The following is a 22,768-nucleotide window of genomic DNA, read 5'->3' on the forward strand; positions in this document are numbered from 1 at the left end:
TAACATACCAGCTTATGTTCTGACTAGATAAGTGCAAGGCAGGGGACATCAGAAATGTTGTATATCCAGGTCTTCAATGCCTTCCTAAATTGAGATCCAGTTTCCTGTAGTCTTAAGTTGGTTGGAAGGGGATTCCGTGCTTTAGACCCCAGGACGGCGACAGTTTTTCCTCCTTTAGTTATCCGTCTGAAAGAGGAAGGTTTCAGGAGGTTGGCTGTGGATGACCTAAGAGTCCTAGTAGTGGTATATGGGTAAAACCATGGTGAGAGATACTTAGGACCCAGTTTAAGCATGGCTCTATAAGTAATTAAAAGAATTTTAAAAAGAATTCTTTTATGAATCGGAAGCCAATGCAGAACTTTAAGCGGCGCTGAAGTGGACGCTCTGCATGGAAGCCTCAGAACAAGGCGTGCTGCAACGTTTTGGACCACTTGTAGTTTTTTTATCGTGGATTTATTTGCTCCTGCAAGGAGGCTGTTGCAGTAGTCCAAACGCGAGAGAATCAGGGCCACTGCTATTGATTTCCTTGCAGGAAGCAGAATCAGATCAAAGAATTTCTTTAATGATCTTATTAGGCTAAAGCAGGTCCCTGCTGTAGCTGACGCATGCGGCAAAAAGGACAATGCAGTATCAAACAGTACCCCTACATTGTTAGCTACTTTAACCATGTCTGGTGGGGGCGTAGTTCCCTCTGGCCACCACACATCCGGAAGGAAAGTTACATTCCTCCCAATGGGCAAAATTTCTGTTTTATCGGTATTGCATTTCAAATGATTATCCCTCATCCACTGTATGACTTGTGATAGACAGCATTTAAAGTTCACTTCGGCATCTGTAGTGTCGTTATCAAGGGATACGATCATTTGAGTATCTTCTGCATATGACTTTACTTCGATTCCGAAGGAGCTTATAAGAGATATGAGTGGGGCCATATAAATATTGAACAACTAAGGGCTCAAAGAAGAGCCTTGCGCAACTCCTGTTAAAGGTTTCTCTTTTGAGAGGAAGGTACCTAAGGTCACAGCTTGTGTCCGATTGGAAAGGAATGATTTGATCCATTCTAGAACAGAACCTGAGATGCCGCTGCGTCCGAGTCTCTTTAAAAGGATGTCATGCGAGATAGTGTCGAACGCAGCAGACTAATCTAGTAGGATCAAACTGCTTTCTTACCCTTGTCTGCTAAGATTTTTAGCGCCTCAATATCTTCCAAAAGGGCTGATTCAGTTGAATGTTTCGGACGAAAGCCCGATTGTTGTTGATGGAAAATATTAGCTACTTAAATAAATCTCGTGAGTTCCTTATGTACAAATGTCTCTGTTATTTTACCACTGGGAGCAATGAGATGGGCCAGAGATTAGAAAGCACCGAAGGGTCAATATTCTGTTTCTTTTTGAGAGGTTTTACCAATGCCAGTTTCCCCTCATCTGGTACAATGCCCGTACTTAGTGAAGAATTAACTATTGAATTTACAACACGGCTGATTATGTCAATTTGATGAAGGATCATGGGAGAACATGCATCTAATGGAGAGCCTGATTTGCAAGCCCTGATGGCCTAAATGTCGATTTTAGTGCTACCAGTTTAAAGGTTTTAATGCAATGAGCACTAGGGCTGAGAGCTGGTTCAATGGGGTCATCCCTATTTTTACTGGGGCCAATAGGGAAATTATTTTGAATATTAAGAATCTTTTCTTCGAAGTAAGTTGCAATCTCATTACACAGAGTTTGTGAAGGAGGCAAATCCTTCTGCAACACATTGGGGTTAGTAAAAGTTTTACGATCGTGAAGCTCGCCTTTTGATCTAAATTGGCCTCCATTATTTTCTTTGAATAGTACTCTTTTTTGCAATTTTAATGTGGTGGTGATAGTTTCCTGCTCATTTTGTAAGCTATTCTGTCTGCACTATTGTACGATCTTCTCCATTTTAGTTCCTGTTGCTTACAATTGGAATGATTTGAGGCTAAATCGGGTGTGAACCAGGGGGCCTTTTGAGTTTTTGATTTCTTGATCTCATCATGTTTCTCTTGTGGCAATAACTCATTACAAACTGTCGTTAGCCAGGTGTGGAAACAACAAGCTTCCTCCCCTGGTTTTCCTGTCTTCCTGTCATAGGGGGTATAAGTGCTTGTGCATGTGTGATCAGCTTTGGGTTGTCGGCTAGTTGAACCCATTTACGTCTGAGTTGGGGGTCAGAGGCTGGTAAATCAGAGCCCCATTTCTGTGGCATCCCAATTGTCAGTGGGATCAAAAAATGGTCTGACCAAATCAGCGGAATGGGAGTGTCCACTGATAAGGCTGTGAAGTAGGAACAGACCCCATCAAGGATATGCCCTGCATGATGGGTTGGATGCTCCACTAATTGGATTAGTGTGAGGAGCTCTATACTTTGGAGGAAATTATCCGCACCTGGGGCAAGTCTCGATTCCAAGTGGAGATTAAAGTCACCAAGCTGCGTGAAGTTAGCAGATCTAAGAAGTAGCTGACTTAGGGAGTCTCCAAGTGAATCTGTGAAGGTGGAGCTATGCCCTGGAGGCCGATAAATCAGTGCGCCTGAAAGGGACATGGAGGCATTTAGGGAGATGCAGAAGCCTAAGCTTTCCGCCTCCTTGATAGCCTCAAGATCAAAGGTAGAGCAATGCAATGAATCGTGTAAGATAATGGCCAGCCCACCACCTCTGCCATCTGATCTATCCTTCCTGCAAATTTTGTAACTGGGTGGGAGTGCTATTGCTACATCCGGGTTGCACCAATCCTTCAGCCAAGATTCAGTGATAAATAAAAAATCAAGTTGCTGATCTAGGATTAAATCCCTAACATCCTGGCAGTGTTTGCTGAGTGATCTAGTGTGTTGGGCTAATGACCGGTCTAAAATGGGAATGGAAGATGGTTCATGTTCATGGCAACTGTGTGATGGCAACTGTGTTGTCTCTTTCCTTGTTCAAATATGAATCCTCTCCTCTCATTCTCTCTCTTCAGTCAGGTCAGTTCAGTGAGGACATGATACCAACCGTCGGCTTCAACATGAGAAAAGTCACCAAAGGCAATGTAACAATAAAGGTAGGTGAAGAGAATACTGTGTGTAAGGTCGTTCTACATGCTTGTGTGATGTAGAATGACAGCTAACTTCCATTAACTATGTGCGAGAACTTTGCTGATGAGCTTGTTTATGAATAATGTTTAACTCGACTAGCCAGTTACATTTACAGGCTTGGCACTTAAACTTTGTCGGATGACTTGCTGAAATCCAAAATAAATCCTGGCATTAGATCAGCTATGGGATTTTGGAAATGTCATGAAAAATAGGCGCATACAGGGGGATTGAGTGTTGCATAACTCCTTTAGAGAGTATGATGTAATCTGATTACATGAAACTTGGCCAGTATTGTCAATAAAATTAGATGAATTCAAGCCTTTGAAGAATTAGCCACTCTCGCTGTCCACTGTTGCCCTAAAGTGGGTTTGTTGGATTTTAGTTTAGATAGTCTGTTCCTATTCATATCTGGTGCTGAGGTTGGAGGGCTAAAAGTAGTATTATATTCCAAGACCTGAAATTGATCATAAATCATTCCTGATGCGTAATCTGTATTTCACCACTGCGATTTGGTGCAGGCAGGGTTTGGTAGAAGAATTCTTGGGAGATAATCAAACCCTTAAATATGAATATTGAATGTTGCAAGGTGTTTACTATAACGGGTTATATTAAAGGGTAGCTACTCTCAAAACAATTGGAGGGCAATAGCTCAACTGAGGTTAATTTACCCTGGGGTATTAATCAGATTACAGGAATTAATTGGGTAAATTGTAAGCGAGGGAACTCTATTCTGAAGGCCTGCATGGTTTGTTATTTAGAGGCTGAAAGGCAGATTTCTGGCAGATACACCATCACATTACTATCACTTTTTTAATCAAGGATAAAATAATGTTTCACATTATAAACTTGTGGATGGTGTCCCCTATGATAATGGAATTGATTTTTACATAGCTGCAGGCATACTGATATTCCATAATGCTCCAATAATGTCAGGTGTTGTTTAGGTCCAAGAGAGACCAGGGGCCTCATAGAGGTTAGGAAATGCTGTGGAATCAACAAGCTCTCGAAATCAACGGAGAGGATTGGTATTTGAAACTGTTGGAACAGTGACTAAGGTTTTGTTACTCAGAAGTTTTCCTTCAATTTAAGGCCTTGGATTTAATTTTGCCTGAGTTTGGCGACTCTCTAAAACAACCAGGTTGTTTAAAAGCTAAAGTGTCAAACTAATGTTTTGGTAACTGTTTATGTAAACTGGTCTACTTGTGAATTACAGGACGATTGACTTGATTGTTAGAGGAAATTATTTACTAAGCTCGTACTCGGAAGTGTAACAAACCAAATAGATTCCAATAGAAGTCTACGAATAGAGTAAACTGGCCTGCAGTTTGAGCTTGTACTACGACAATATAATGGCTCTTTGTTGTTTAGCTTTAAAAATCTTATCGACCAGGAATTATATTTGATTGGTGGATCATTCAGAGATGTTTATGGGGAATATGTGGGGATTAAACGTGATGCAAGTGATATTGATGCTGGCCTTTTGAAAATTATTCAAGCCTTCCAAAAAAACAACATGGTTGAATGTAGATTTGGGAGGAATGGTCATGTTTTAGTTGCATTTGAACTTGTTTATTGACAAAAGGAACCAGCATTGGCAAATCCAATAGCCCACGTCTTTGCGAGATCTATTGACTGTGCCATTGTATTTCGGCCATGTTGTACACCAGCGTGGCTGCTGTTCAGCATAGATAAAAGTTAGTGGAAAGTAACGTCTACCAAGTGAAGTGTCCTCGAGTGGTTAAAAGTGTTGTAGAGTGGAGTATTCATAGTATGATAGCGCGCTGCCATTACAGCAAACGCATTTTAAATTGAATTACAATTTCATTTGCACAGACATACAGTTTTACTTATAAAACTATACCGCGCAAAAATGATAATGCATGGAAGTCTGCATCATCTAGTGTATTTATATATGATCCTATTAAAAATTTTGTTTCCACCACACTTCAGATTTACAAAAAGTGCTTCATTTGTGCTTTCCTAATTCTGAAATAATTGTACCGTTTATTTACAGGCATTTACAGTTAGTTGTGTGCTGGAAAAAATAACACCGTACAGCTTTTCTACATTCCCATAACCAGCAAGATTGTCGCATAAATCCTTTCACTTTGCAGGCGGGTAAAGAAAAGTAAACACCAAGCTCACAGCAAGACGGAGTGGAGTAAAGTGTTGTGAAGTGGTCCAGAATGGAGGAGAGTGTCATAGTCAAGTGGTGTAGAGTGGCCTATGGTTTAGTACAGTGGAGTATAATATAGTGTCATAGAGTGGATTATCCATAGTGGGGTAGTGCACTACCATTACACAAGCACATTTTCAATTTAAATGACCCGTACATTTGCACAGACATACAGTTTTATTGCTAAAACTATGCAGTTCAAAATCGATAATGTGTGGAAGTTGGCCTCACATAGTGTGTTCATTCCATTAAAATGTCTGTTTCCACCACACTTTATAATTACAAAAAAGTTGCTTCATTTGTCTTTTTCTAAATCTGATATATTCGGAATTGTTTGTATAGTTTATTTACAGGCATTTCATCTTGTTGTGTGCTAGAAAAATAATATCCTGAAGCCATTTTACATTCCCTTGGCTAGGAAGATTGTCACATAATTCTTCTCACTTGGCAGGCTGCGAAATAAAAGTAAACAGCAGGCTCCCTGGCAGACAGAGCTTAACATTTTACCCCTGTGTTTGAGTGCACAGCAAATGTGGCAGAATAAAAACAAACTTTAAAGGCATGTTTACTGCTCATTCATTTCTGAAATCCAACATGGTTATTTTGGTGGTGTTTCTGCACCCACCCTCCCCTACTTCCAGTGCTTATGGCATGGGCGTGAAATTGGGGAAGAAGATTGTTACGTTATGTTTTTAGTAAAGAGCACTGACCAAAATAATCAAGTCCAGAACATTGTTCCCCACAGTCATGCAAGATTGAGGAACTGTTACAGGCAATAAGTAGAATCGGTCAAGCAGAAAGATAGGGGGCAGGAAAACTTTTTTTTTTTTTTAAATACAGCAAGTGTACTGCTTCCTCGACTAGCATGCAAGGGAAATAACTGAAAACATATCTTCTCTTGTGGAGTGCCTCACAAAACAAAAGAAAAAAGTTCCCAAAAAGGGGACTTGTAGAAGAATATGAGGAGCCATTCACAGCGGCGTTAAACAGGGTATGCTCCACAGTAGGGACAAAGACCTGCTGAATGGTCTAAATCAAATAAAATCAGCTAATAGAAAGCAAGCAAATATGAATCACAAATCACAAAGCCAATGGTAAGCGATGGACGCATTACATTCCCAGGGATGCTTCAAGAACTCTTTTGTAAACCAACATCTGTGCTGTCTGGTGGGCTTCGACCTAAAAATCACTGGTCAGTGTCAACTGACTAGAGGATACAGCAGTGGAGACCATGTTTCTGAGCAAAAGCAAAACCCAAGTTCACTTTCTAATTTGCACAGATTTCTAGTATTGATCACATGACCGAATTCTCGCCAAGAATAGTTGGGAGCTCTATCATGATGCTGCTTTCTGTACAAGCACAGAAGGCATAGGCATGATGTCTTGAATGCATACATTAACTCTAAATATCTTAGAGTTAATTAAATTACTGCCTTGTGTTGTTTCTGTGCTCTGCTGTCAGTATAACATGCTTTACGAAATGAGATGTAGAGCTTGGAGAGGTTTTGAGTTAATCTATGCGCATAAGATGCCAAAAAGAAGTACATGGACTCCTTCTACTCTGGATCACTGCAGAAAACAGCATCACAATACAGTCCAAGGTACCCTAGCTGAGTTCATGGGAAGTAGAAAATAGTTTCACAAGTAGCAAAAAAATAAACAGTATTTGGCTGAGCAAGTTAACTCGCAAATTCACTTCTCAAGTGCCAAAACATAGCACACCTGAATATGAGACTGGCACATCGTGTGGTCAATGTTACTATGAGCAAGATAACATGGTGGCATCCAGTTACGGTTATGCTAAAACAGGCCAGACCTGTTTAAAATGTTCACAACAGACAAGATAATAAGACAGGCGGAAACAATGTGGTCTACTTGCATCAACCCTCCTTAATTGGCTGGTCTTCCCTTGAACGAGGCAACATTGAAGAGCTTTCAGTTCAAAACTTGTGGGTTATGGCCTTACTCTGTTGATGTATGCAGATGACTTTGTTCTCCTTATTAGGACCTACCTACTGGCCTGTTAATGGCTTGTGAACAGTGTGGAAAATCTGTATATTAACCCCCATTTTTTTTGTATTTTACTGGACCTTAATTTATTGCCGGTTTTAGACTCTTCACACTGGGGCCCTGCTGTCTAGGGCCCCAGTGGATGTGCTCTGACCCCTAAAGCATGGCCAAATTAGCTAATCCATGAATGATGCATTTAACTTTTCTACAAGCTATTTTCACAGTGGCAGGCCTAGTTGACAGAGGTAGAAAAGAAACTAGAGTACAGATTAAAATAATAATACTGATAACTAAAGAAAGATACAAGTTAGAAAACGAATCAAACCAAAATTGAATTAATATTAGGGAGGAGTAACTTCTCGAAAGTTACCTTTTACTTCCCTGACTCCTTTGAACTCCATGGAATATTTAGAATGGGACCTGTGAGCATGCTTGACAGGTCTGTTGAGCTATGTGTAACACTTGGGGCATGCTTGGAAGGGAGAGAACAGGATGCCAAGACAATGCTTGGCATCCTTTGATCTCAAGTCTGGTTGCTGAAGGACTCTATTGTCCTATTAGCCTTTTGTCTCTGGCTTTGTTGCGAGTACAGTAACGGTTTCAAACTGGATTTGAATGTAAGATGTGAAGAAAGTGGTGACTTGTGATATATAGTTTAGAATTGTGTGGCAGAAAACTTTTACTATCTTGAAAATGCCCTAACACGTGGATAGGGTTGGTCCAAGACCTTTTTGTGCCATTGGTCGGAGAGTGCCTAGGAGTCTCCTCCACCCAGTAGCTGTGCCAGGCTTAAATGTGGAACATCCAGGCACCCACTTTCTGACCCGTGGAAAGTCAGAAGAGAACTGGACCTGCTGCCTGTGACCCGAGAAGACCCACAAGGGACTTAACCTTCTCACTCTTGTGTCTGGGGTGAAGAACAGGACTCCAATGGTTAGCTGGCTGACCTCCTGTTCAGTAGACTTTGAGACGACAAGGTACTAGAGGCTTTTCCTGAAAGTACCTAGCTGACTAGAGGCAACTGGATATGGACTGGACTTTGCTGTTACTCTCTGTCTGATGCCCTTAAGTAGTCTCTAAGTGCCCTCCTCAAATACTAGAGGGTTGAGGTCCGGTTAATTTAGTGACTTTTGGGGTTCAGATTGAGCAGATTTGTCATTATTTCTTGATTTGGGGCAGTCACCTATCCTAAATAATTAAATCTCTTAATGACAGGCCACCAAAATATAATAAGTATCTGATAAGTTATATAAGCTGGGTTGAAGGAAACTTGTGCATGGTGGCATATTGTTATTGCTAGGGTTGAACAAGTACAAGCATGCAATTATGTGGTTATTCAGGTGACATCTATTTTTTTTTTTTTTTTTTTTTTTGGTGTAAGAAGTTTATTGCACTTTTCAGAGAAAATATTACATGTTACCTCGCCTACAACCTCAACAGGCCGGCTACATTAACTTGCATTATACAAAGGACATTTCAGTTGTACACGGCCCATCAGCCGACATCCAATGGACCGGCGGCGTTGCTAATGGTAATCCAAGATGTATAGAACAGTGCCATACTCGCATACATGCATGTTAGTGATCTTACTCTTTTCATTTTTTTGTGTCCAGAAGATAACAAAACATAAGAGTTGATAACTTAAAGAAAAAGTAACCTCTAGTGTCACGCACTCTGTGTCACAGCATCCTCCCTCCTCATCACCACATTACAGTTTAGTGCTTTATGTCGTGCATTCATCCTTAGACCCCACCATTAACCATCCTCTGGCTCTGTCGTGCCATGTTCCAACAAATAGGTACGCAAAAACGACCAGTAGTCTCTGGGCCGGGACCTAATCGGCAACTCTTCCTCGTACGTGTTCAATGTGTCTTGACAATAAGTCAGGTCTTCTAGCCAGTTTTTGACCTCCGGGCCCTTCTTACTATTCCAATGCAGTGACACTCTCCGTTTGGCCAACAACAGCGCAACAACACAGAATTTGCGCTTCTGAGCTTTCAGTTGCGGGACAATACCCAACAGACAGATCTTTGCATCACACATCATGGAGGCCCCAAGCATTTCATTTAGCACTTGTATTACCTGCTCCCAGTATCCCGCCACCTTACGACAGTGCCATGCTAAATGCATGAAGTCCGCACTCTCTTGTTTACACCTGCTGCACATGGAATCCTCCCTCAGGCCATATTTGTGTAGCCTCTGAGGTGTATAATACACCTGATGTAGGTACTTATAATGAATGATTCTTAAGTTTCCGTTCGGCGTCAACATGCTAGTGACCATACAAGTTGTAGCCCATTCATCATCAGTCAGAGGTGTTTCTAGTACAGCACTCCATTTGCCCTTAGCCTTGTCAGTGTTACCACCCACGGCACATTGTATGCTTGTGTATAATTTTGATACCAGGTGAGAGGCCGTTGGCGTGGTGAGGATCAATTGTAGAGGTGCAAGTGCCTTTGGCTCTGCTGGGTATGTAGGATAGTGTTCTCTAATTGCCCTCTGCAGCCTGTAGTAATTAAAAATGAAAAGTAGGGATGGGTTGCTAATGTACTGCAGCTTGTCTAGTGACTGAAATACACCGTCGACGTATAGGTCTCCTAGTCTGTCTATTCCCGCCCACCTTAACATATCCATGCCGACCTGCTCTTGTGTGACCGAAATTGCTGGGTGGTGAGCTAGTGGGAGTGCAGGTGCGTAAAGTGGTAGGGTGTCCGCCGCTTTCCCCATCAGTCTCCACGCCTCCGTGGTAGTGTTAACGGGATTGATGTCATGGTCGTGTAATCTAGGGCGTTTATGCGGCAGTATGCTAGCCAGTGGAATCGGGTCCGTATCCCCCGCCTCCACTGCCACATGTGTCAAGAAGGGTACTTCGTGGTACCAGTAATGCGCAAACTGCGCCTGAGCGCATAAGTAGTAAAGATAGAAGTCAGGGACCTTGAAACCCCCCTGAACATATGGCAGTGTCATGGTGTGTAGGTCCATCCTCGCCTGTTTTCCTGCCCAGAGCAAGTTGAGCACCAATGCTTTGATATTTCGGAATACTTCAGCTGGGGGTTTTATCGGGATATTGTTGAACAAATATAGGAACTTGGGCAAAAGTACCATTTTAACTATAGCCGCTCTGTCCGCCAGGGAGAGGGGTAGTTTATTCCATCTCCTAATTTTATCTTCAAGGGACGCTATGGCTCTTCCATAATTAGTGCGGATAACCAATTCAGGATCCCTATGAAACCATATCCCTAAATACTTCGTCGGCTCATCTTGCCACTCCAGTGGATAGTCTAGGGGTGTCGGACGTGTGCTATCTATTAGTGACAGAATAAGGGATTTAGCCCAGTTGATTTGTAATCCGGACTGTTGACCAAATTTTATGTATTCCCTTAAGAGCGGATTTAAGTGTTGTTCTGGGTTCTTAACATATAGTACCATGTCGTCCGCATATAGTGAGATGTGTATGGGACGTGTGGGCATTTGTATGGCTGAGTAGTGATGATGCTGTCTGATTTTGCAAGCTAGCGGTTCTAATATCAGGGCAAAGAGCATCGGCGAGAGTGGACAACCCTGCCTCGTGCCTCGGCATATCGAAATGGGCTCTGAGATATACTTGTTTATTCTAATTCGCGCTGTTAAGTTGGTGTACAACATTGAGATCCATCCCATGAAGATAGGGGGGAATCCCATTCGTATCAAAACCGCTTGTATAAAAGACCAGCTGATGGTATCGAATGCCTTGGCAGCATCTAGTAACACTGCCACAGCCTTCGTTTCAGGAACCAGATAGTGCGCCAAAGCAAACAGCGTGCGCGTGTTATGTGCGGTGGACTTATCCGGGATGAAGCCAGATTGATCAGGTCGTATTAACAGGGGCATAATCGGCTTCATGCCTATCCGCTAGCAAGCTTGCTATTATCTTTGTGTCTACATTTAATAATGAAAGGGGGCGATATGAGTCACATTTATCCCCTTCCTTGCCCGGCTTTAATAGCGCAATGAGTAAGGCCTCCCTCATAGACCCTGGCAAGATCTGGGCCTCGTGTGCTGCCCCATACAGGCTCACTAAGTGCGGGGCAAGCAGATCCGCGTACATTTTATAGAATTCCGTCACGAAGCCATCAGGCCCCGGTGCTTTGCCGTTGGGTAATCATTTAATTGTATCCTTGACCTCTTCCACAGTTATAGGACGCGCCAGGTATTCCCTGTGGCCATCCGCCAGCCATGCTATTTCCACGTCTGCCATATAAGTCAGTAAGTCCTCCTGTGAGGGAGACGGACGTGCTTCATAAAGTGCGCTATAGGCTGCCATAAATTCTTTTGTTATCCCTTTAATGTCTCTAACCACTTCTCCTGCCTGAGTACAGATGGATGTTACATGTTGAGGCACTATTCCCGAGCAAATTTTTTCGGCCAGTGTCCTGCCCGGTCTGCCTCCCTCTCCGTATCTCCGAGCAGTCGTACGCTTGGACACATAGTTAAGCTCGTCAGAGGCAAACTGTCTATGTTCCACCAACAGGGTCTGAATTTCTCCCAATACCTTAGTGTCACCCGTCTGTGTGTAGACCTGCTCCAGTGCTCTTATGGACCTCTCCCGTGTGTGCAGCTGATGTCTGATATCCTTTAGGATACCTGTGGTCGTACTGATACACACCCCCCGTATCGTGGCTTTAAAGGCCTCCCAAAGTAGACATGGGTCTTCAGTCGTGGGGCCGTTCAGGTCAAAATAATCTACTACTGCTTTTTGGACGGTGTCCGCATATACTGGGTCTCGCAACGCAGTTGCATTGAAACGCCAAGTGAAATCAATCAATCAATCAATCAGAGCATTTATATAGCGCACTACTCACCCGGAGGGTCTCAAGGCGCTGGGGGGAGGGGGTCCGCTACTGCTCGAACAGCCAGGTCTTGAGCTGCTTCCTGAAGGCGAGGTGGTCCTGGGTCAGGCGGAGGTGGGTCGGAAGGGAGTTCCAAGTCTTGGCGGCCAGGTAGGAGAAGGACCTTCCTCCTGTGGTGGCTCTTCGGATGCGGGGGACGGCGGCGAGGGCGTGGCTGGTCGATCGAAGCTGGCGTTTGGGAGCGTAGAAGTTGAGGCGGCTGTTGAGGTATCCTGGTCCTTGGTTGTGTAGGGCTTTGTGTGCGTGGGTGAGGAGCCGGAAGGTGATTCTCTTGTTGACCGGGAGCCAGTGCAGGTCTCTCAGGTGTCCGGAGATGTGGCTGCGGCGGGGGATGTCCAGGATGAGTCGTGCTGAGGTGTTCTGGATCCGCTGGAGTCTCTTCTGGAGTTTGGCGGTGGTTCCGGCGTAGAGGGAGTTGCCGTAGTCCAGACGGCTGGTGACGAGGGCCTGGGTGACCGTCTTCCTGGTCTCGGTGGGGATCCATCGGAAGATCTTACGTAGCATGCGCAGGATGTTGAAGCACGACGAGGAGACGGCGTTGACTTGTCTGGTCATGGAGAGGGAGGAGTCCAGGATGAAGCCCAGGTTGCGTGCGTGGTCTGTTGGTTTGGGTGCGCTGCCCAGGGCGGGGGGCCACCAGGAGTCGTCCCAGGCGGAGGGTGAGGATCCCAGGATGAGGACTTCCGTCTTGTCCGAGTTCAGTTTCAGGCGGCTGTTCGACATCCATTTGGCTACGTCTGTCATCCCTTCGTGCAGGTTGGCTCTGGCGGGGTCGTTAGTTAGGGAGAGGATCAGCTGGGTGTCGTCGGCGTAGGAGATGATGTTCAGGTTGTGCTGGCGTGCGATGGCTGCGAGGGGGCTCATGTAGACGTTGAAGAGTGTTGGGCTGAGCGAGGAGCCTTGAGGAACGCCGCAGATGACTTCGGTGGCCTCCGATCTGAACGGGGGGAGGCGGACTCTCTGTGTCCTTCCGGCGAGGAAGGAGGTGATCCACTCCAGTGTCTTCTCCTGGATTCCGACGTTGCTGAGGCGCTGTACTAGGGTACGGTGGCAGACAGTGTCGAAGGCCGCGGAGAGGTCCAGGAGGATGAGGGCCGCTGTTTCTCCGTTGTCGAGCAGGGCTCGGACGTCATCGGTAGCTGCGATCAGGGCGGTCTCGGTGCTGTGGTTGGCCCGGAAGCCAGACTGCGAGAGGTCGAGGGAACCGTTCGTCTCGAGGAAGGCGGCCAGTTGCTTGTTGACGGTCTTCTCGATGACTTTGGCCGGAAACGGGAGCAGCGAGATGGGGCGGTAGTTCTTGAGGTCGGTTGGGTCTGCTGATGGTTTCTTGAGTAGAGCGCTGAGTTCGGCGTGCTTCCAGCTCTCCGGGAAGGTGGCGATGTCGAAGGAGGTGTTGATGATGTCCCGCAGGTGGGGTGCGATGACAGCGTCGGCCTTGTTGAAGACGTGGTGAGGGCAGGGGTCTGTCGGAGATCCGGAGTGGATGGAGTTCATCGTGCGGATGGTGTCTTCGGTGCTGATCGGGGTCCAGGCGCGGAGGGTGGTGGTGGGGGGCGGTGGTTCGGTCGTGGCGTGCGTCGGTTGAGTGCTGAAGCTGTTGTGTATCTCCGCGATGTTCTTGTGGAAGTAGGAGGCGAGGGAGTTGCAGAGGTCTTGCGAAGGGGTGATGTCGTTGTTTCCGGCGTTGGGGTTGGAGAGCTCTTTCACGATGATGAAGAGTTCCTTGCTGTTGTGTGCGTTGTTGTCCAGTCGTTCCTTGAATGCGGTTTTCTTGGTGGCGTGGATCAGCTGGTGGTGTTTTCGGGTGGCGAGCTTGAGGGCAGTCATGTTGTCCGGTGTTGGGTCTCTGCGCCAGGTTTTCTCGAGTGCTCTGCAGTTCTTCTTGGAGCTCTTGAGTTCGTCGTTAAACCATGGGGCTTTCTTGCTGCCGGGTCTGCTCGGCGGGGTCTTCAGCGGGGCGAGGTCGTCTGCGCAGTCGCTGATCCATTTCGTGAGGTTGGTGGCTGCTTGGCTGGGGTTTGTTGTGCTGGTGGGAGGGTTCTTGCTCAGGGAAGTAGCGAGCTGTTCTGCAGTGATCTTGTTCCAGCTTCTGCGGGGAGCCTGTTGCTGGTGATGGTGGAGCGTGGTCCTTCTGAAGCTGAAGTGGACGCAGCTGTGGTCCGTCCAGTGGAGTCCCGTGGCGTGGCTGAAGGCGATGTCCTTGCTGGAAGAGAAGATCGGGTCGAGTGTGTGTCCGGCGTAGTGGGTGGGGGTGGTCACCAGTTGCTTGAGTCCGAGGTTGTCCAGCAGGGTGGTGGTGTTGCGGTCGTTGTTGTTCTCCAGGTGGAAGTTGAGGTCCCCGAGGAGGATGTAGTCGGCGGAGGGGAAGGCGTGTGGGCTGATGAAGTCGGCGATGTCCTCGCTGAATTGTGTGCGTGGTCCCGGGGGTCTGTAGATGAGGTGGTGGCTCGTTGAGGTGGTGGCTCGTAGTTTGGGATGCTAACCTCCAGCAGCACCAGATTTTGGTCAGACAGCGTTCGAGGCAGGTGTTTGATATGTGTAACCCAAGTCAGTGCTTCCTGCGTGCCCAGCCAGTAGTCCAGTGTGGACCAGCTATTATTTGCCGCATTAATGTGTGTCGCTACTATCTCCCCCGGGTGACGAACCCTACACACATCCACCATCTGCAGGTCATACATGGCATCCCTGAGCATTGCTCTCGCATTTCCATGTTGTTCCGACGTGTGTTTCGCCCTGTCTAGGTTGTCCTGCAACGTTACATTAAAATCGCCACCCCATATTATGTGGTCAGCCTGAATGTCAGCTATGTGTTGCCACATACTCCGGAAGAACCCAGGATCATCAATATTGGGGCCATATGTATTCACTAACATTATCCGCCTCTGTCTGACCGTACCTGTCATGATAACGCTTCTACCCTCTGTATCCCTGTGTGTGTGTGTGATCTCAAAGTGTACCCCCTTCCGTACTAAAATGCTAACCCCCCTAGAGTAAGAGGAGTAGTTCGAGCTGGTAACAGATTCCGCCCACTTAGCGCCCAAGGTGGATGTGCCAGTGCTCGCCAGGTGTGTTTCCTGCAGGAAAACTATGTCAATGTGTAATCGGTCCAAGTATGAAAACATCTGTCTGATTTTCTTCGGGTTGCCTAGGCCTCGTACATTCCATGTGAGGAGTTTAAGAGTGCCAGACTGTGACATGACTAACGGTGTTTAGTTCGTCGATTCTTGCCAGATGCGTTCGCAGCATCAGGTATGCTAGGTCTACAGGACAGTGTAATAAACACTTAAAGAGCAATAGCTGGTGTTGAAACAAATCAGTTTTTGCATGGTAGTGCATGAATACGGAGGTCGCCATGCATCTCAGACACAGAGGTAGTAACTCAAACAAACCCAGATCCCCTGCCCGCCCACCACCCACTTCAGCACCCAAACATTGCCAAAGCCATCCCCCTACAACATTCAAATTCAGTAGAGAACTTGTTTTGGGGCGCACCCTCCTGGGGGTGTCGCCAGGTTCACACATCTCCATCCACATAGTGGACGTGGACAGACGCATGAGCTGTCGTCAAAACATTGCGATACTAATCCTTCTCCCCTCCTTCAACCGCCAACCCTAAGCATTCGAGCTATGACACACAAACAGAGCCATCTAAGTCAACAGCGGCGCAGTCATACAGCTCAGCAATGCACTATTCCTTCTCGTACTCTACCAAACCATTTGCATTGCCCAGGTAGACAATTGTTTTTGGAGCCTATACCGTGTCCGGGGAACTCAGAAACCGTCGTCCCCTACATTCCGGCCCAGCAAGTGCGACAGAGGTGTCCATCAAGAGGTATCAACCCACTCCCCCAGCCATGAGGGCCGCCCAGCACCCCCTGCCCACAATATGTCCCCTGGTTACTCACTGCGTCAGATACCCTCTGGTGGGAGATCAGCATTAACATCAGTGTGCACAATACGTTCGCAGTCTCCCCACCCTGTATTTGTTCATTCCAAACGCAGTCCATACACCCTTCAGCAGTGCCTGCACCAGTACATTGTGACAACAGGCCGGTGTCGTTCCCGCTGGCCCGTAGAGTAAGCAGGAATTGTCATTTACATGTCTGTTCAGTCTACATCACTCGTCGGTTCATCTCGATCTTGAGCCTTTCTCCGTTTCCCCAGTTTTTTTTAGATATTCCTGTGCAGCTTGCACTGTCGGTAGGATAACTGGCTTTCCCGCATTAGTGATTTTGAGTTTTGCCGGGTAGAGCATGGCATACTCCAATCCGAGATCGCATAGTTTCTTTTTTACTGGGGCAAATTCTTTTCGCGCTAGTTGCACCGGTGTGATCAGGATAGAATTCCAGGGTGCTCCCCTGATACGTGATTTTGCCCATTTCCCTGGCAAGCCGGAGGATTGTGTCTCTATCCCTATAGTTCAGGACACGGGCAATGATCATGCGCGGGGCAGCCCCGGGCTTTGGCACTGGCGCCAGGGAGCGGTGCGCACGTTCCACCAGGAACACCGATGATAGTTTGTCAGTGCCAAAGATTTCCTTTAGCAAGGTTTCGATGTAGGTTTCCATTTTTCCTGTGTTGGTGGTCTCCGGCAGACCCGAAATGCGGATATTATTGCGCCGAGAAATGGCTTCCTGATCCTCCACCTTGGCGCGTAGGCTCTCCACCGTTTTTTCCTGGCCTCCGCAGACTTTCGTCGTGGATCGACTTTCGTCCTCCACCTTGGAAATCCGCTGCTCCGCTTCGACAATCCGCTCGTCATGTTTTACTATCTTCGCCGCCATGTTGTCCACCCTCAGCATAACGTTGTCCAATTTGCCATTCATCTCCTGCAGACTTTGCTCGATTGCACGGAGGACTGACTCCATTCCTGACCCCTCCGCCGTCTCCCGCTCACCCTCCACTTCCGATGTGGTAGCGTTATTTTTGCCCTGTTTCCTGGTTTCGAAAGGGAGCTTCGTCTGCTGTTTTTCTGGCTTCCCCATGTCTCTGGGTTGCGAGGGCGGACTGCGCCCTGCTGCCTTCGGGCTTATGGCCGTTGGAGTGCCTGTGGCGGATGCGGTGTGACGCGCCGGTGTTTTGGCTCCCCACTGTGAGGCACTTCTACTCATCAGCTGGTGTATGTGCGTGCTGGTACTGGCGGGCCTGTGCGATGCCCGCAAGGAGTCCGGCTGTTTTACCGGTCGCTTTACCTGGGGCCCCCCATGTTGCTCACATGCCACATAGTGCGTTTATGCAGTCCTTAACTGGTGTTTGATGCTCACCTTGGAGCTAACAGCTTGGCGTATAGACGTGTAGGAGCACCAACCTGGGTAGCAGTGCCCTCCTGCGTGTCTTTCTGTTCAGGCTCTCATCGTGTCCCGTGTCGGCTGCTTCGCGCCTCCCACCGTTACCGTCGGTGTGCACTGGGGGTCGCAAGCCGACACTCTCTGTTGTGGCGCTGATACTAGCGTTGCCTGCGGTGCTCTTTAGATCGCTTGCTCCAACTGCCTGCCGCGCCGCTGTGACATCGCCGCACTCACAGCTCCATTTGTCTGGTGTACGGGCAGCCACCGTTGCAAGTCACTTGCGTTCCAGCGCCGCCGCCATCTTGTGGCCGCTGGAACGCATCACGGTCTGTGGCGTTCCCCCTCTCCGCTGCGGTCCCCGGCCACCTCGTAACCCCGCACAGCTCACAGTACCTCCTGGCTGCCCGTACTTAGCCCGGAAGACGCCCGCATCTCTCTGACCCGCAGTCCTCCTCACTTGCTCCGGACGTCGGGCGCGGCCATTTTGTATCTACGCTGGCTCCGCTGCAATTTTCGCCGCTATGTCCGTCCGTGGCTCCTACAGTGCCATAAGGTTGCCATGGGTGCGTCGGTCATCCATTCCGACGTCCGATGTTAGCTTTTCCAGGGCAGTAGCAGCGGTTTGGAAGGGGCAAAGGCCGCTAGGATCGCGCCCGTCCAGCGGAGCTGACACACTAGCCAGCCATTCCGCAGTGCGCCCTCTAGCGCCCCAAAATTCAGGTGACATCTTTATGTTGGTGTCCGCAGCTTGAAGCAGTTGCAGTAAAAGTTCAGACTGCTGCATGTGAAATTGCTGCAATGATTTTATGCACTTTTCGCAGCATGTTTAACACAGCCATGACGTACATGGCCGGAGCAGACTTGTGAGTAGCAGACAGTAAAATGGAGTTCATTGATACCAATCAGCTTAGACTTATTTTATTTGTGGAAATCCACTCCAAAACCACTATTTAGGCTGGGCCTGGGTACAGGAAGGGATATTGTTTGCACATTTATAAGAATCCAGTGAGCCAACGCTAACTACATAGCCAGGTTGATCTGGTCAAAAATCAAGTCAGTATTTTAATCTAATTTAACCGTCCTTATGAAGGTGGAGTAATCCACTCCATTGTAGTACTTGAGAAACTGTTTGAATTTTTGATACAGAGAATTTGTGGTCTAACAAACTATTGAAAAATCAATTTAGAGTGAAAGCCCAGGAGCAGAGTTGAATCCAGGATGAATTAATGTCCAGGGTAGAACCCCAACCAATAGAACAGAAATCATTAAAAAAAATATCCGATGCATTCCAAGTAATTTTTCTTTTATGTGAGCATAAGGTAGCGTGCTCAACAGAATCGATCAGTGGTCTAGTTATTGGTCTACCGAGCAACGCTGTACCTTTTATTGGCCCGCAAGAGAGCTCCATAACTATATTATTGAGATGTTATCACTGAACTTCAATCCAATCCACAACACCTTGCAAAGCCCATTGACCGATTGTAGCAAGTTATCTCCAAGAGTGATTGATCCCCATCTGCCATTGTCCGTCACAACCCCACATTTCCCTAAGGGACCCAATATCACAGAACTTCAGGAAATGTATATTCTAAGAACTTATGGATAGTATAATGGCATACATTTATGGGTTATATTAATGAATATGCAGTGCTTAAGGAGTGGATCATGTGAACTTGTCATCGGAATCTCCTTTTAAATTGCAGTGATAAAATCTCGCATAATGCTGCTGATTCCACCCCATAGTCCATCTAGTGTCAAAACTCAACACTGCTTCTGCCCATCTCACCAAATCAAATCTCCAAATTGAAGTTTGAGGGTTTCATAGATTTACATTATGTTGATGTTTGTGATTAATTGTTGTTATTTGTTCTGTTTGGGCCCGCTGCAGTAGCATTTATGGTTCTAGCAAAGCTAAATGAAAGGTCAGGGGCTTGTCTGCCTTGGATAATTAACTTTTGCCTTTGCTGCTGTCTAAAGCTGTGGTTCTTAACCTGTGGTCCGTGGACCCCTGAGAGTCTGTGACGCCAGCTCTAGGTCCACAACCGTCTAGAAAATTTAATAGCATTCAGATTAACAAAGTATTTATAAATAAATGGTGAAATTGAAAATTGGTAGCTAAAAATTAAGTTGGTATCCTTGGCTTAATTCATTGGCACAGCACAAGTACAACAAAGATGATTGGTGGCCTCAATTTGTGCTTCCAGACAAAAAGAGCACCCAATGGGAGCAATAAAGAGTGATATGAAAGGGTTTAACATCTCTCTTAATTTTTTAGAATAAAAAATCAAATTTAAAAGCTTTAACCCTTCCTTTAAAATTAATATATCCATTTTATTTCGTAATAGTGAAATTTGTTTGTATTGTTTTAAGGCTCAAATTTTACAAATTGCTTGGGTTGAAGGTCCCCGGCTTCCAATAATGACTCAGTGGGTGTCCACGGATTCCACAGAGGTCAAAGGTTAGGAACCGCTGTTCTGAAGGGTCCATTGACAGTAGCAGCCTAAATTCCCAGATTGATTGAGTGAAAAAGTCAGCATATGTACTATGGTCTAGCATGCAGTGACATTTTCTATTAAACTGGTGGTGGTTCAATACTTTTCGGTCTGGCTTGATATCACAGCTGTCTCTTGACCTTATGAACACCAGAAAACTAGCTCCTGCCACATTTTGATCTTCTTTTCGACAAGCTTTTGATTGGGCCATAGCTGTATGTTTCCACTGGAAAAAAGTACTTGTATTATACTTTGTTAATTGTGTTAAAACACATGCTCAATACGGTGCGCCTGAGGTGTTTATGGCATTGTAAAAGCTTGTAGATGGTATTTGTTATATGGAATCTCAAAGAATACCTAATTAGGCAAGGATTTTGGTGTTGGTTACCCCCTCTGACAAACTTTGGAGGTAGATTGTGAAAATCTTTAATAAAGTGGTATATAATTGTTTTTATTTGTACTTTGACTATATGTTTGATGGTTGTATTGTGGGAAAGCTTGCGCTCAGTACAGTTTAGTTATGGTGACAAGCCTACTATAAAGGCGATACAGCCCCATTCTACTGTTATTTTCTCAGGTAGAGAAGAAAACTTTAGGGCTGGCAGCAAAATCTCCACTTTTGTTCATTTGCGGAATGTATTGATTAGGATTTTCTTACCCTCCCCCCATCCCATCCACACTTTCTCTCTCTCTTAGCTCTCAAGGTATGAGACACAACAGTGTGGACATAGGCAGGAACCACTGCAACAGGCACAAAAACATGAAGCAAGAACGCCTTGCGAGTTTCTCATTCACCGTTCCACCACAGGATTTTCTGAAGTTATTTAACTTTTTTTCTTTTTGAATTTGGTCTAGATAAAGATACTTTCTCTGGAGGAAAAAAATCTAATAATGAAATATGGAGAAAGTCTTATTCACTCATGTTTCCCATTGACAAATGGCACCTAAACAAATCCTCCGGAAGCTAAAGCGATTTATTTATTTAACACCCAACTATAGCTCACCAGCACCAGCTTTGTAGGTTGAACATTAGCACAGCTGCACCTCTCCATAACACACCAGCACCAGCTTTGCAGGTTAAACATTAGCACAGCTGCACCGTCTCCATAATACATTTCAACTCTCTCAAAATGCATGTTCAAGCTACATGCATTCTATAGGTCCATAAACACTGCACTCATTTCAAAGACATGCAGTGCCTACATAGGTATCCCCACAGTGCGATCAATTCAAAGTCCTGTGAACTCGGTCAGTTGCACAGCTGCCATTAACCCAAGTCATGTGTGACCTCTTCAAGCAGTTACCCTAGTCAAAGGGCAAAGCTTAGGATTCTGGGATTGTGGTTGCACTGTTCCTGTAGGTGTATGTATGGCTGTATGGGGTCTCAGGTGGCAGCCAGTGCATTGCTACTGGCTATAAAGCCAGAAATTAATGATGTTGTTCTACGTGACATACTTAGGCTCTGCATTTCACACAGATCTGAACAGCAAGCGTGTAGCTCTCTAAGCCGTCTGATCTTGGCCAGCTCTCACTGACATGTGTGTTCTGGATTTGTGTTTGGTTGTGGCCTCCCTCTTGATCTGCAGATACACTCAACAATCCGTACTACGTTCAGGGAGTTCATTCACACTGGTATATGTGGCTCAGTTGTTCTCTCTTCACAGAACCCTCCCAGGGATACATTTTCTGTTTTTCTTTCTCAGATCTGGGACATTGGAGGACAGCCTCGATTTCGGAGCATGTGGGAGAGGTACTGCAGAGGAGTTAATGCTATAGTGTAAGTCAAAACTATGCAATTTTGGGCCAGGCACGGAGGTGTGTGGGCTTCCATTAGGTTTTTTTAAATGGGGCTTCTGCACTCCTTTCCGTCAGCATGCACAGGAGGAGGGATTAGCATTTATGAAAATGTAAAATGCAAAGCATAACTGCCCCCCTTACGTCTGCATGAACATAGTTCTCCCCCAAATGTCTTGTTGTAAAGATCCGGAAATGAACACTTTTACAATGTCCATCTGAGAAGTCCGCTTCTTCCCAGGAGTTCTCAATTACAAAGTGAGCTTTTAATAAAGAACCATTTAGAGCTGTTCACCAAGTAAGACAGATATATTCACAGGACTCGAATACTTTTCTAGCTCGTGCAGCTGTAGAAAGATTTTGCATCGGCTTGAATGAGGGGTCGAAGTGAGCAGGAACTGACAAACAGAGCTCCACTTATTTCATTATTGTTGATAAATAGTGCTCCTTCTGTTTAGGTCTAAATAGACCAATTTCCAGTATACTCCCAGAGGACTTAGGTCCCACCACTTTCAACCAGTTACTTTGTGTGGTTTTTTTTTTGGGAGGGGGGGGGGGGGGGCAGCCCAGCCTTCTAGCCATTGCCTGAAGTCTTCACCTAACACATTTTGGTTCTCCCCAGAAAAGTATCTCTCTAACCTATTGCATATTTAGGACTATCTTTCAGCCTCCAATTGAGTACATGTTTAATGTATATGGGACTGTTTTACATCTCCCTGCCACTCTCTCTTTTGCCTCCATATTGCTGCCACTCCCTCTTTTGCCTCTGCATTGCTAACACATGCACAACTGCACATATAAATAATTTTGCCCCGTCAGTTTTCTCCCACATAATTTTTGTGTAATTAGTCAGAGAAGCGCCCCCAGGCCTGGTCTTGCCTTGATGATGAACATGCTTCGTATTTAGGAGCTGATAGTGGTCTCAGGAGTGTAAAACGTCCCTTATTCTGTGCTTTCATTAGACTTTCTTTCGGTGGTGTTTTAAGTGTACTCTGAACTTTACATTATAGTAATGTGGTGTTGTTCCCC

General features: G+C 46.0%; 1 protein-coding gene across 1 annotated transcript in view; it reads left to right on the top strand.

Moving 5' to 3' along the window:
* The window catches only part of ARL8B (ARF like GTPase 8B), a 145,221-nt gene that overhangs the window by 72,236 nt on the left and 50,217 nt on the right, over positions 1 to 22,768 (top strand). Inside the window, exons 2-3 of the mRNA XM_078661664.1 lie at positions 2,976 to 3,056; positions 21,649 to 21,722. Coding sequence (XP_078517790.1) covers positions 2,976 to 3,056; positions 21,649 to 21,722 — 155 coding nt within the window. The remainder of the gene's footprint in view (positions 1 to 2,975; positions 3,057 to 21,648; positions 21,723 to 22,768) is intronic.

This window comes from Lissotriton helveticus, chromosome 9 (assembly GCF_964261635.1).
Source record: "Lissotriton helveticus chromosome 9, aLisHel1.1, whole genome shotgun sequence".
NCBI lineage: Eukaryota > Metazoa > Chordata > Amphibia > Caudata > Salamandridae > Lissotriton > Lissotriton helveticus.